Source organism: Megascapheus bottae, chromosome 17, assembly GCF_031878675.1.
Source record: "Megascapheus bottae isolate mThoBot1 chromosome 17, mThoBot2.hap1, whole genome shotgun sequence".
Taxonomy (NCBI): domain Eukaryota; kingdom Metazoa; phylum Chordata; class Mammalia; order Rodentia; family Geomyidae; genus Megascapheus; species Megascapheus bottae.
The window spans coordinates 15630249-15643758 of record NC_143525.1 but is presented as its reverse complement, the minus strand read 5'-3'; the positions used below and the strand labels follow the sequence as shown (position 1 = coordinate 15643758).

General features: G+C 41.7%; 1 protein-coding gene across 4 annotated transcripts in view; it reads left to right on the top strand.

The window, feature by feature from the left end:
- Cep95 (centrosomal protein 95) overlaps positions 1 to 13510 on the top strand; it is a 29995-nt gene that overhangs the window by 15862 nt on the left and 623 nt on the right. For 2 of the 4 annotated variants that reach the window (XM_090349917.1, XM_090349919.1), the window contains 11 exons: positions 1032 to 1228; positions 3035 to 3147; positions 3326 to 3440; positions 3837 to 3990; positions 5192 to 5331; positions 6599 to 6691; positions 7292 to 7421; positions 7983 to 8152; positions 8251 to 8325; positions 9625 to 9777; positions 13121 to 13267. In XM_090349917.1, coding sequence (XP_090206043.1) covers positions 1032 to 1228; positions 3035 to 3147; positions 3326 to 3440; positions 3837 to 3990; positions 5192 to 5331; positions 6599 to 6691; positions 7292 to 7421; positions 7983 to 8152; positions 8251 to 8325; positions 9625 to 9777; positions 13121 to 13267 — 1487 coding nt within the window. Of the gene's footprint in view, positions 1 to 1031; positions 1229 to 3034; positions 3148 to 3325; positions 3441 to 3836; positions 3991 to 5191; positions 5332 to 6598; positions 6696 to 7291; positions 7422 to 7982; positions 8153 to 8250; positions 8326 to 9624; positions 9778 to 13120; positions 13268 to 13510 lie in introns of all 4 variants that reach the window. The other 2 variants (XM_090349916.1, XM_090349918.1) reach the window with 2 other exon arrangements.

Below are 13510 nucleotides of genomic sequence, written 5' to 3'. Positions count from 1 at the left end.
AGGTATGGTGGTAGCCTTGAGCTGAAGAGCTCAGGGACAGCACCCTAGCCCAGAGTTCAAGCCCCATGACCGACAAAAAAAAAAAAAAAAAAGTCTCACAGTCTTCCCTGCGTAGGCTGGCTTTGAACTACCATCCTCAGATCTCAGACTTTTTAGTAGCCAGGATTACAGACATGGGCCACTGGCACCTGGCTATGGTTACATGTTTTTGCATGCACTGTCTTAGTCCTCTTCTCTCAAAGACTTGTTTTAAGAGCAGTAAGGTTTCTCATACACTTTTGGGTAGCAGCTACTGAACTTCAACTAGTGAATGACAAACTATAATAACTTGAAAAATATTCTCTTGCTTTATCTGTTAGTATTTTCATATGTTGCATTTTATAGTTACTGGTAGTGGCTTGGCAGTTTTCTACCTACTAGCTGAGTCATGTTTTATAGAGTTATTCTTCAAGTCATTTGGTTTTTTTCAATTTTGTACTATTATAAATAACTCACGGAACATTTTTATGATGAGAATGTTAAAATTATATTCACTGGGGGCCAGGAGCATAGCCTTGTGGTAGGGTGCTTGACTGGCCTGCACGAAACCTTGGGTTTGATTCCTCAGTACCACATATACAAAAAAAGCTGGAAGTGGTGTGGTACAAGTGGTAGAGTGCTTACATTGAGAAAGCCCAAGGACAGTGCCCAGGCCCTTGAGTTCAAGACCCAGAACTGGCAAAAAAAAAAATTACATTCACTGGATGCTAGTAAGTGCCTACTTGTTTGCTAAGACTGCATCCCTACTTTACTTTTTGTGTGTGCTTTGTTTGCATCATATTTATAAAATATTCCTGGGTGGGCAATATCGCTGAATGACAAGAGTGTTTTTGTTTTCCTAGGACACAAGGACCAGAGTTCCATCTCCAGAACCACACACACACACACACACACACACACACACACAGCATATATGTAAGAATATGGATGTAAAACAGCTTATTTCTTAGAATTTTACCATCACATCCACTTTGGTCTACTTTGTTTTACAGCAGAAGCCTCTCCTGTAAGTACCGTTCCAAGTGCTAAAAAGCTAGGAGAGCCTATCCGAGCGGCCATTCCTTTATATCCACCCTACCACCCATCAGAGCCTCGAGCCTCCTGCCCCATAGGAAGAGAATACCTTTGCTCAAGCTACCACTCTTCTCCTGTCACAAATTCCACTGGAGAGCATACAACATTTCTTGTGGTGAGTGGAAAAACCTTGCTTGCATTTGGATAGAAGTACATATGTTTCATACATGTATTCTTTTTTGTTGTTGATTGAACTGAAGGCCTGGCTATGCTAAGTGACATTTCTTGGGGCCGGGAGTTTGGCCTAGTGGTAGAGTGCTTGCCTAGCATGCATGAAGACCTGGGTTTGATTTCTTGGTACCACATATGTAGAAAAAAGCTGGGGGCCAGGAGTTTAGCCTAGTGGTAGAGTGCTTGCCTAGCATGCATGAAGACCAGGCTTCGATTCCTCAGTACCATATACATAGAAAAAAGCTGGAAGTGGTGCTGAGGCTCAAGGGCTAGAGCTCTAGCCTTGAGAAAGCCCAAGGACAGTGCTCAAGCACAGAACTGGCAAAACAAAACAACAACAACAACAAAAACAGCATACTTAGATCTGTTAGTTACTAAAAATATTGAAGTAAAGGATACAAAAGTGACAGTAAAATACTATTAAACATTAAATATGCATTCTTTTAGTTGAAGCAATATTTTTTAAAGGATTTGTCAGAAAGGTTAGGGGATAGAGCTCAGGGCTGGGAGTTTGGCCTAGTAGTAGAGTGCTTGCCTAGCATGCACAAAAACCCAGGTTTGAGTCCTTGGTGCCACATACATAGTAAAAGCTGGAAGTGGTGCTGTGGCTCAAGTGGTAGAGCTTCTAGCCTTGAGAAAGTCCAAGGACAGTGCTCAGACCCTGAGCTCAAGCCCAGGACTGACAAAAACAAAAACAAAAAAACAACAAAAAAATAACTCAGCAGTCGTCTGCTTAATGTACTTAAATGCTGAGTACCATCCATTCCTCGTGCTAAAAGAAAGGAAACCCCATTCCTTCTCAGATTAAGTTATTGAAAATGGAACTATCTTAGGAGGCTTTTACCACTTTTTTTCTTGAATTCCAGGCCTGGGAGTCCCTGAGCTCTTCAGCTCAAGGCTTCTGCCCTACCCCTTGAGCCACAGGACCACTTCTGGTTTTCTGGTGGTTAATTGGAGTAAGAGTCCCACCTTCTTTAGTGCCCAGGCTGGCTATGAACCAGGATCCTCAGATCTCAGCCTCCTGAATAGGTGTGAGCCACTGTTCCTGGCTAAGACTTCATCTTTAAGTGTCTCAATTTTGGACACTTCCTGTTGACCCCTTGGTACAAGAGCTAAAGTGTGTATATACTTGGGACCTTAACATTTCTTACCAACCAGGTATGACCAGCCATGGCCCTGCATTTTTGTCTGACAGACCCTCATTGCCTTTGTATTAGAATGAAATCTTGAGCCACACTTTTTCCTTTGAGTACAAGCAGATCGACATTGCTCCATTTCTTTGATATTGGGTGTCAATATGGTATTTTGATAAACATATTGTGAAACAAAACACAAAGTTGTTCACGGCAGCACATGCTTATAATCCCAATACTTGGGAAGCTGAAATGGGAGCCTGGGCAAGATAACAAGACCTTGTGTAAAAAATAAAAACCAAACATGGAGTCCAGAGTGTGGCCTAGTGGTAAGAGTGCTTGCCTAACATGCACAAAGCACTGGGTTTGGTTCCTTGGTACCTTATATCTAGAAAAAGCCATAATGTGGTGCTATGGCTCAAGTGGTAGCATGTTTGCCTCAAGAAAGAGGACAGTGTCCAGGCCCTGAGTTAAAGCCAAAAAATCAAAAACAAATGAAGAAAAAAACCCACATCAACATGAAGAGCCTGGCTTTGCGTCCCAGGATATCTCCCAGACTGAAAACGTTCAGTGTGTCTTCCAGCTTTTTCAAATCAATTGTATTCTGTTGTTGATAGGAACCCACGGATGAAATTCTCTTAGCGTCTAAGTTGCATAAAGCTGGTGAACAGGAAATGCGTGCTGCTCAGGTCCAAAGCCCTAGAACAAGGAAGTTTGCCAAGGGGAAAAGGTAACATTTTCTGTAGCATTTCCACCTTTCTGTTCTGTAAGAGTATTTGAAAACTCCAGAGTTAACTGTGAACATATGAGATATGGGTAAAAGCAGCTATTTTAGTCATTTTGTACTAGGTGGTGGCTACTTTGAACTAACTGGGCTGTTAAATGTCACCTGGCCACTTTTCTTACAGCAATGAGAACAGAGCTGCAACCTCCTTGTGGGATTTGCCAAGAAAGAGGTTAACAGAACAAGAACTACACACAGTATCACAGAAAGTGTCCCAGCGGCTCCATGAACTAGACCAGGCAAGTCTTGGTTTTTAGTCTGTATTGTGACTTATTACTCATACTTTGCGAGCAGCTCAGTGGGCGCAAATGGAAGATGAAAGGTTATATCGACTTCCTGTAAGACTTACTTCAAAGACGACTGAAGTTGCACTGATACTACTCCTTAAAAACTCAACATGGTAGTGCACCTCTGTATTATTGTCAGCATTCAGAAGCCCAAGCAAGGAGATTTTTGAGTTTGTAGCCTGCCTGGGATACATAGACCCGGTCTCAAAACAAAACAAAAATTATATTATTATGTAACAGTTAAACATGTATATGCATCTGAAAACTTACTAATAAAGGTCTGCTGTCTACTACTAGTTTACATTCTGCTGAAATCAATGAAAGATGTTGAATGTAATTTTCCAACAGATGTTAAGAAACGCCCTGGGTGATCTAATTAAAGACAAGCCTGACAGTGAAGATAACATTAGGAAGGAAGAGGCCGGCAATGGGAGTGAGGAAGAGGTACTGTCTCAGCACAGTGACAGCGTCATGGCATATGGGCCAAAGAAGCCTAGACCAGGTACTAACTTGAGAAGCCTGGAATAGAGCACTGGATGAACTAACATAATGGCAAACCAAACATTGGTATTGCTTCCTCTCACTAGTTTTCACTAGTAACTTTTATATTATCAAAATATTTTATGTTCTTTTAAAATTTGATAGATACTATATGTATTCTTTACCTTTTTTCTTTTTTGTATGAGCATGATACTTAGATACTTTGTTGATCCTTAGAGAGCCATTTCATTCTAGCTGCTATATATGTGAAATCATAGCACCCCGTTGATACAAACACATGTGTTACTGTTTTTGTTTTGAGTTTTGTTTTGTTTTGTTTTGCTAGTCTTGGAGTTGAACTCAGGGCTTGGGCACTGTCCTTGGGTTTTTTCTCAAGACTAGTGCTCTACCACTTGAGCCACAGTACCACATTAGGCTTTTTTCTGTGTATATGGTACTGGGGAATTGAACATGGGGCTTTGTGCATGCTAGGCAAGCACTCTACCACTAGGCCATGCTCTTGGCCCAGTACTGTTGATTTTTTTTGTGGGGGGAGGGGGAGTGGGGTTAGGACTTGAACTTGGCCTGGGCACTGTCACTCAGCATTTCAGCTCAAGGCTACTGCCCTACCTTTCAGCCAAGCCCTACTTCCGGTTTTCTAGAAGTTAATGGGAGATAAGAGTCTCAGGTCCCTTGGTGCCCGGGGTGGCTTTGAACTTTGATCCTCATATCTCAGCCTCCTGAGTAGCTAGGATTACAAGTGTCAGCCACCACTCCCGGCTTGCTGTTCTTTAGGAAAGAAGCAGGACAGCTTAGAAAATGCTTGACTACATTAACATTTGCTTATAGCTGATGCTTTGTAAGTGTTTATAAGATATGTATACATTCTTTTACATCCCTTCCTCAGGACAAAGGTAAACAAAATAGCAAACACATAGCCTGGATAATTCCCTTTCTCCTCCCCACCCCCACCTCCAGGAGTACCATCCATAGGAATCTATGCACAGCAGCATTCTGCCTGTTGCCGTCAGGCCAAATTTGGCTATACCTAAGCACTTAAGTGCATTTTTCTGTACGTGGTATGATTAAACCTACAAGGACAAGTGCTAGGAAAGCACAGGGAGCATATTCACTCATTATTCTCCCTGGATTTGCCAAGAACTAACTATTTGGTTTCCAGTATAACAATTGCACTAACAATACATGACTGTTCTGTGTTACAGGAATTTCTGTGCATAAAAAGCCACCTTATAGGTCCCATTCTCTGTCTCCATCTCCAACCCACAAATCCAAACAGCTCCAGACTGACAGAAGAAGGCAGCGTAAGGCAAAAGGAGCAGATAACCGCCAGATCCAAGCAAAGGTCTGTGCCTAACCATTAACTACTGCCAGGCAGCAACTAGTCATACCCTTCGGCCACATGCCACAATGAGCATGCCAATGAGGGAAGGTTAAAAATACATTTTTGTATGTTTTATTAGAATGAATGGCACAGAATTATCTGGAGTTACTTGTGTCTCCATTAGGGAAGATAAAAATTAGATTCATAAAATTGTCAGTAAAATAACATGGGTTGGGCCGGGAGTTTGGCCTAGTGGTTAAAGTGCTTGACTAGTATGCACGAAGACCCGGGTTCGATTCCTTGGTGCCACATACATACAAAAAAGCCAGAAGTGGTGCTGAGGCTCAAGTGGTAGAGCTCTAGCCTTGAGAAAGTCCAAGGACAGTGCTCAGGCCCTGAGCTCAAGCCCAGGACTGGCAAAAAAATAAATAAATAACATGGGTTAAGAAAGGAGCAGTGAAACCAGGTGCCTGTAATCCTAGCTACTCAGGAGCCTGAGATCTGAGGATCTGAGGAAGCTAGCCCAGACAGGAGTCTGTGAGACCCTTATCTTCAATTACAGGAGTCTGTGTGAGTCTTATCCTCAGTTACTATCTCTCTCTCTCTCTCTCTCTCTCTCTTTCTCTTTCTCTCTCCCACACACACGTGCATGTTAACCTTGAGCCAGGCTTCAGCTCCAGAGCTGGCACTAAAACATACATACATATATACACACACACATACATGTATACATACTCCAGGACTGGCACTAAAGTACATGCATGCATACATATATACATACATACATACATACGAAAAAAAGGTGAGAGCTGAAAGGAACTGAGGTGCATATAAGCAATAGGTCACTTGAATTAGAGATTGAGAAAGTATTCATTAGAAGAGGGGATTGGCACAGACTTCCTCCATTGTATGAATTTAGGACATTTGCTTGCTCATTAGAGTATGTTTTATGATGGCTTTCTAATGTATTTATAACAGTGAAAACTAAGGTTAATTCAGACATTTAGTATAGTTATACTTAATGCCAGCTGGGAATGTAACTTCCATTGGAAGAGTGTCAAAGTAATTACAGTACTTGTTAAGAACAAAAATGCATTTTGTAAAATTTCATTTTATGTCCAATGTACATATCTATTACAACAGTGTATATTTATAATACAGACTGGAAATAGACTTTAAAATGTCAGTGAACCTAACAGCTTAGGGATGATAGGATCCTAAGTGAACTTCTTCCTTGCTGTCTATCATCTGTGTTCCTAACTATATTGTGTGACTTTTTCCTTTCTAGACATTAACTGATGCATTTGAAAGAGTGCTAAGAAAAAACAAAGTTCAAGAGAATATTGGACCTCAGAGAATAAATGAAGAGGAGGAGGAAACAGTGGGTAAAAGTCTCCACTGAAATAAATGCTACTTAATAAGACTATTGGAAAACACAGATACACAATTCTTTTGAAATCAAAAAAGGACAATCAGGGCCTCCTTTAATCATTAGCTCTTTAGAAAGTCAAGCTTCCAAAGCTCAGGGTATAGCTTGGTGGTAAAGTACTTAACTTTCTTGCCAAGGCCTGGGCAAGAAAGTCATAAAGATGGTTACAGAAACTAAGAGAAAGCAAAAGGCTACTACTAAAACATTAATGAACAGATGCTAAAATACAGTGTAGTTACAAGTAAACATACTGCAAAGTTGCTTGAGAATTTACGTAATCTACATAGTTTTTCAAAAAAAAAAAAAAGCAAGCGCATCAAAACACAAGTAGTGGCTCTACTTTAGAGTATAGGGCAATAGTGTCTGAAACCTGAAAATGTGTTTTTACATCCCAGAGGATGCCCTTAACTTAGAATAATGAACCAGATTTTTAGAAATTCTAAGACTTTTGGCTATGGATTAGCTAGCTACTTTTTGTTCATACATAATCTTAAAGATCTTATGCAAGAGTTGTTGACTTCTCTCTTATTCTGTTTTATATCTACTTTTAAGAAAAAAATATACAGAGAAGCTGTTCATAAAGGAACTCCAAAACATAGTCAGCCTTGGAAGGTGTATGCCAGAAAAACCACAGCTCAGAGTCCAAGAGGTGGCTCCCCAAAGTCAAATAAAGCGACTCCAAGTAAGAGACATTAAATCGTACTTTATGGAAAATTGGCAGCATTTGAAAGTATGTACTGCATTCCAAGGACACAGCACTGAAAAGTAACCTCCACCAGCTCTTATCACTGCTGAGTGGCTGGTTTTCTATGGAGATAGTTGAACTATTAAACAATCCCCAGAAGGGAGGCCTGAAGACTGATACCAAAAGAATGCCGGCTATTGCCCACTGCTCCAGCTTGAGCCAGAGTTGTTTCTGTAATGTTGGCAGAATGAAAGCAAAGCTCCAAAACAAGCAGATGGCCCATTCGGTCTCTGTATGTTAACAGTGAGTGCCAATGAGTCACTGAGTTAAAAGGAAACAAGGTCACATGAAATACCAGGGAGCCGGCTCTCACCCAGAAACTACTGGTCTCCCAGCTCCATCCCATTAGACTGAGGTTAGGAGTGCAAAAGTAACAAGTGTATGATGGCCCCTTCCAAGATCAGCACCACGTGGTTACATCAGCTCTGTTTTACAGGAAGGTGAGGAGAGTTTGTCAGCAGCATGGCCAGCTTAAAAGCATCTCGTGTCTCATTGCAGTGAAAGTGAAGGAATACAACCTCCTGCCCCTTATGCTGGAACAGTTTCCCTTCCTGTATGTTTCGGACCCAACACTGAACAAAATGTGGAAACAGCAGATTGCACACACTGAACAGCTCAAAAAAGAGGCCTATAAAGAAGATCGATCAAAGAAGAAACTCCACGATGAAGTAAGTACCTCTCAGTTTGAAGCTTGAGGATAAGTGAAAAAGAGGAAGAGCTTGCTCTACAGTAGTACTCACCTGCCTGCCTTGTGTCCTTCTTAAAGATAGAAGAAGCCCTGAGAAGGCACGACCTCCTTACAGCCCTGGTCAAGAAAGAATATGAACATAACAGGAGACTGGTATGGCAAGCACGTGTGGGCATTGCAATTTTGAACTTACGAGTTTTATTTCCTTCTTGTGTCTAACTAGGTACATAGCACTGATCCTTCCCACTTCTAGGGCTTTGACCATAGTTGATGAGAAGGAGGGGATACTATCTTATATTCAGTTGTGTGTGCAAGTACTAGGGCTTAAACTTAGGGCCTAGGTGCTATCCTTTAGCTTTTTCACTAAAGGTTAATGCTGTACCACTTGAGCTTTTTGGTGGTTAATTGCAGACAAGTTGTGAAGGACTTTTCTGCAACAGATGAAGGAAAGATGTTTTCCATTTCCTTTTTTATTTATTTTTGTTGCTAGTCCTGGGGCTTGAACTCAGAGCCTGGGCACTGTCCCTGAACCTCTCTTTGCTCAAGGCTAGAGCTCTACTACTTGAGCCATAGCGTCTTACAGCTTTTTCTGTTTATGTTGTACTGAGGAATTGAACCCAGGGCTTCCTGAATACCAGGCCAAGCACTCTACCACTGACCCACATTCCCAGCTCAGAGAAGATATTTTCTATGACATGAAAACCCAGAGGAGGCTTTGAGACAATAAGTAACTTGCCCTGGGTCTCGCTTACTATTGAAGGGTGAAGTTGAGACTTTTACCCATTCTGCACCTCCATAGTATCTTCTGGCTACTTAGTGCTTTCTGCCCTCTCCTGTGATTCTCAGGTTCCAGGTAACTGAGTTTTCCAGCTTGTTAGAACGTGGAGTAGAAATTGTACTTGGCATCACATTGTCCCCAATAAGGGGGAAGACAGAAGTCAGACAGTGTGCCACACGAGGCCTAAATACCTTTGGTCATGAGGTAGATAAGCATGACTACTGTATTCTTGAACAACTGCAGACAGCATCTCATGGCTTGCACTGTGGTACTTTGGTGATCTGGAGGCTGTCTGCATACAACCTTATTTCATCCTCAGTACTTTGTCAGAGATTATCCTATTTTATTAGTTTGAGCCCCACTAGGTACTTTTGACAACTCAGGTTCTGCTTAAAAGTCTCCAAGCCATTTTCCTACTCCTGTTAAGTGGGCACCGGGTGTGTGATGTACTGACCTGGAGGGGAGATGAGCGCCTCAGTTCAGCAGTGCTCAGGCCCCGCAGCTCTTGGCCCAGCATGGTCCTGTCAGTACTGCTCTTCCAGTTGAGATGAAGCTAGAGGCTGCAAGCTTCTGGGGACCTGCATGGCCAGCTTAGTGCTTAGAAATAAGATGGACAGTGGAGATGAAAAAAGTTGTCCTTCATCCTCATCCCTTTCTCTTTTCCCCCTTCTTAGCAAGACTTCAATGACCGCATTCATAGACAAAGGTTGACTCAATCAAAGATAAAAGAAAATCGTCAACAAATTGTTCGTGCTCGAAAATACTATGATGAGTACAGAGTTCAACTGCGGGGGAAAATGCTGAGAATGAGAACCCGTGAAGAAATGGTAAGTGCAGGCTCTGTCTCGCTCTGTTGAGGTGGTTAGTCTGCTACCTTCATAATCACTTTCTTTGGGACTTATCTCAGTGTGAATCCAAATGTAAATTCGAGAGCTGACACTTACAAATGCTCCATTTTACTACTGCATAGTGCATTTCCATTTTTTACTCTGTCTCCATCTCTCACATTTTTTTTTTGCCCCAGTCGGTGAGTTATGGGTCTTAAACTTAGAACCTGGGCGCTGTCCATGAGCTTCTTTGTGCTCAAGGCTAGCATTCTACCGCTTAAGCCACATCACCACTTCCTTTGGCCCACATCTTAATGTGCATTCTTGCCAGTACTGGGATTTGAACTCAAGGTTTCATATCTGATAAACAGGTGCTGTACCTCTTGAGCCACACTTCCAGTCCTTTTTGTGTTGATTATTTTTTTGCTAGTCCTGGGGCATAAACTCAGTGCCTAAGCACTGTCTTTGGGCATTCTGTAGACTAGTGCTCTACCACTTAAGCCACACCACTCCTTCTGGCTTTTTCTATGTATATGGTACAAAGGAATCAAACCCAGGGCTTTGTGCATGCTAGGCAAGCACTCTACCACCAGGCCAAACTCCAAGCCCTGCCTTGGTTACTTTTGAGATAGGGTCTCACTTTTTACCTGGTCTGTGATCCTGTTCAATACTTTTCATTCTAGCTGGGATGACAGGCCCACTGTACTTAGCTTTTTAAATTTTGACATAGAGGCTGTGAGCTTTTTTGCCAGAGCTGGCCGTGAACTATGTACTGTGATATGTTCATGTGGGATTCCATATAAAATCAGGGATAGCTTGCAACAGCTGTGCTGTGAGCTATTTCATCCTAATTAAGATAATCAGCAATTCTAACCTCTATAGTAAAACATTACCAGAGATAGTGGAATAAACTTTCTGAAATATTTCTAAAGGTAAATAAGGCTGAGGCTTTGAGAAAAGTAACTTACATAAGGTAAAACAACTATGGAGCCAATCATCTATCAAGAATTCCAAGCCAACCACGGTGGCTCACGTCTGTAATTTTAGCTACTCAGGAGGCTGAAATCTCAAGATCCAGGTTCAAAGCCAGCCCTGACAACTAAAGTCCCTGAGACTCTTATCTCCAATTAAGATTAAAAAAAAAAAAATGGAAGTGGCACTGTGTGGCTCAAGTGGTAGAGTGCTAGCCTTGAGAAAGCTCAAGAAGAGCGCAGGCCCAAAGTTCAAACCCCAGGACTGACAAAAAAGTAAAAATAACCAACAAAATATTAGGGCTAAAGGCATGCCTCAGCAGTAGAATGCCAAACACTGAATTGTAACTCCTATAACCTTAGCACTCAGGTTGATGTGGGAGAATTGGATTACATAGTAAGAGACTGTCTCGAAAAGGAACTTCCCCTTATAAAGGTAGGATAAATGGGCTGCCAAAATGCCGAGCACTTCACTCCTAGGGTACATTTAAGTACAGCACGTTTCTACTCTGGCCCGCTTAAAAATTATTTTCTGAGCCAGATGTCAGGGGCTCACACCTGTAATTCTAGCTACTGAGGAGGATAAGATATGAGGATCATGCTATGAAGAGAGCCCAGGCAGAGAAGTCCCTGTAAGACCCTTATCTATAATTAATCACTCAAAAACTGCAAGTGGTGCTGTGGCTCAAGTGATAGAGCACAAGCCATGAGCACAAAGGTTCAGGGACAGCACCAGGTCCGGAGTTCAAACCCCACACCAGACCAAAAAAAAATTTTTTTTTCTGAACATAGTTGAGAATCTATCTGTGATATGTAAGAGGAGCTTAAATCCTATTAGTGTTAGAGAAATAAAATCCACAAGACAGCACTGGTACCCACTGAAATAGCTAGATAGGTGGATGAGGATGTAGAGAAGATGGAACTCTCATGAAGTGGAGGGGGGGGAGTAAAATGTCTAACTGCATTAGAAAACAGCCTGCCAGTTCCTCAGAAGGTTACTGAAAGGCCAAATAGACCTAACGTGGCTCAGTAGTGATTTCAGTCTTAGATATATAACTACATAAAAATCTGTACATAGACATATAGCTACATAAAAGTCTATATGCAGATGTTTACTAGAAAACTGTTTATAATAACCAAACAAGGGACACTGCCCTGATGGACAGATGAACAAAATGTATATCCATATAAAGTATATTCATTAAAATAGTTGTTTTGGGTTTGTGTGTTTTGTTTTTGCCAGTCCTAGGGCTTGAACTCAGGGCCGGAGCACTGTCCTTAGGCTTTCTCAAGGCTAGAACTCTACCACTTGAGCCACAACTCCCAGCCCCTTAAATAGTTTTTGACCAAAAAAAAAAAACGGCTGCTTAAAAATTATTTTCTGAGGCAGACCAGGGTCATTCATTCCTGTAAGCCTAGCTACTCAGGAGGCTGAGATCTGGGGATCATGGTTCAAAGCCAGCCAGGGCAAGAAAGTCCATGAGACTTTCTTTTTTTTTTTTTTTGCTAGTCCTGGGGCTTGAACTCAGGGCCTGAGCACTGTCCTTGGGCTTTCTCAAGCGTAGAGCTCTACCTCTTGAGCCACAGCACCACTTCCAGCCTTTTCTATGTATGTGGTACTGAGGAATCAAACCCAGGTCTTCATGCATGCTAGGCAAGCACTCTACCACTAGGCCAAACTGGCCCCATGAGACTCTTACCTTCAGTATGGATCAGTGGCTCAAAATGAAGAGTACTAGCCTTGAGTGAAAAAGCTCAGGGACAGCACCCAGGCTCCAGGTTCAAGCCCCGTAACAAACTAAAAAAAAGAATTAAGTACTGATATATGCTATAATGTACATGATATTTTAAAACATTATGCTACGTGAAAGAGGTGTAAGGGTTTAGGTGAATCCATGGAGACAGGAAGTAGATTAGCCACCAGAAGAGAGAATGGGGAACAACTGCTTGATAGGGTTAGGGTTTCTTTTTAGGGTGCTGAAGATGTTCTGAGATTAGTGGTAATGGTTGCACAGTTCTAATATACTAAAACTTACTGAAGTATACAGTTTAAGAGGGAGAATATAAATGTAATCTAAGCTTTATTTTTTTTTAAGTCTTTGTAAGTGGCTGGGTTGTGGCTTAGTGCTTGCCTAGTATGCATGAAGTCCTGGGTTCAATTCCTCATTATCACATACACAGAAAAAGCTTGAAGTGGTGCTATGGCTCAAATGGTATTGAGAAAGCTCAAAGACAGTGCCCAGGCTGTAAGCTCAAGCCCAAGAAGTAGATAAAACAAACAAAAAAAACTTTGTGAAATGTGATTTGTATAAGCAAAATGATTATATTTTTCAATGAAAGTACAGCCTAAAATCATCTTTATTAAATAACAGCTATTTAAGAAACTGTTTGAAGAAGGCTTACAGATTCAGAAGCAAAGGTTGAGAGACCTAAGAAATTATGCAAAAGATAAGCGAGACGAAGAAAAGAGACAGCACCAGAATGAACTAGACTCGATGGAGAACTACTATAAGGACCAGGTGGGTCTGCCCTCCCTCACTCACATTGCGGTGTGTCGACCTGACCATCTGTGTCAGAAGAGGGCTTAGCGCTGACAGTGAGCCTCCAGGTCAGCTCAGAGTTTGCCCCAGTCAGGTTTCACTGCCACCTGAAAGACTGAATTTACCACCTGCCCATAGTATATGGATTTAAAAGTTTTAAGCTTATGACACAAAGTGTTAAGTATTACTACATTTGGTCTATAAACATTAAATTTGAGATTT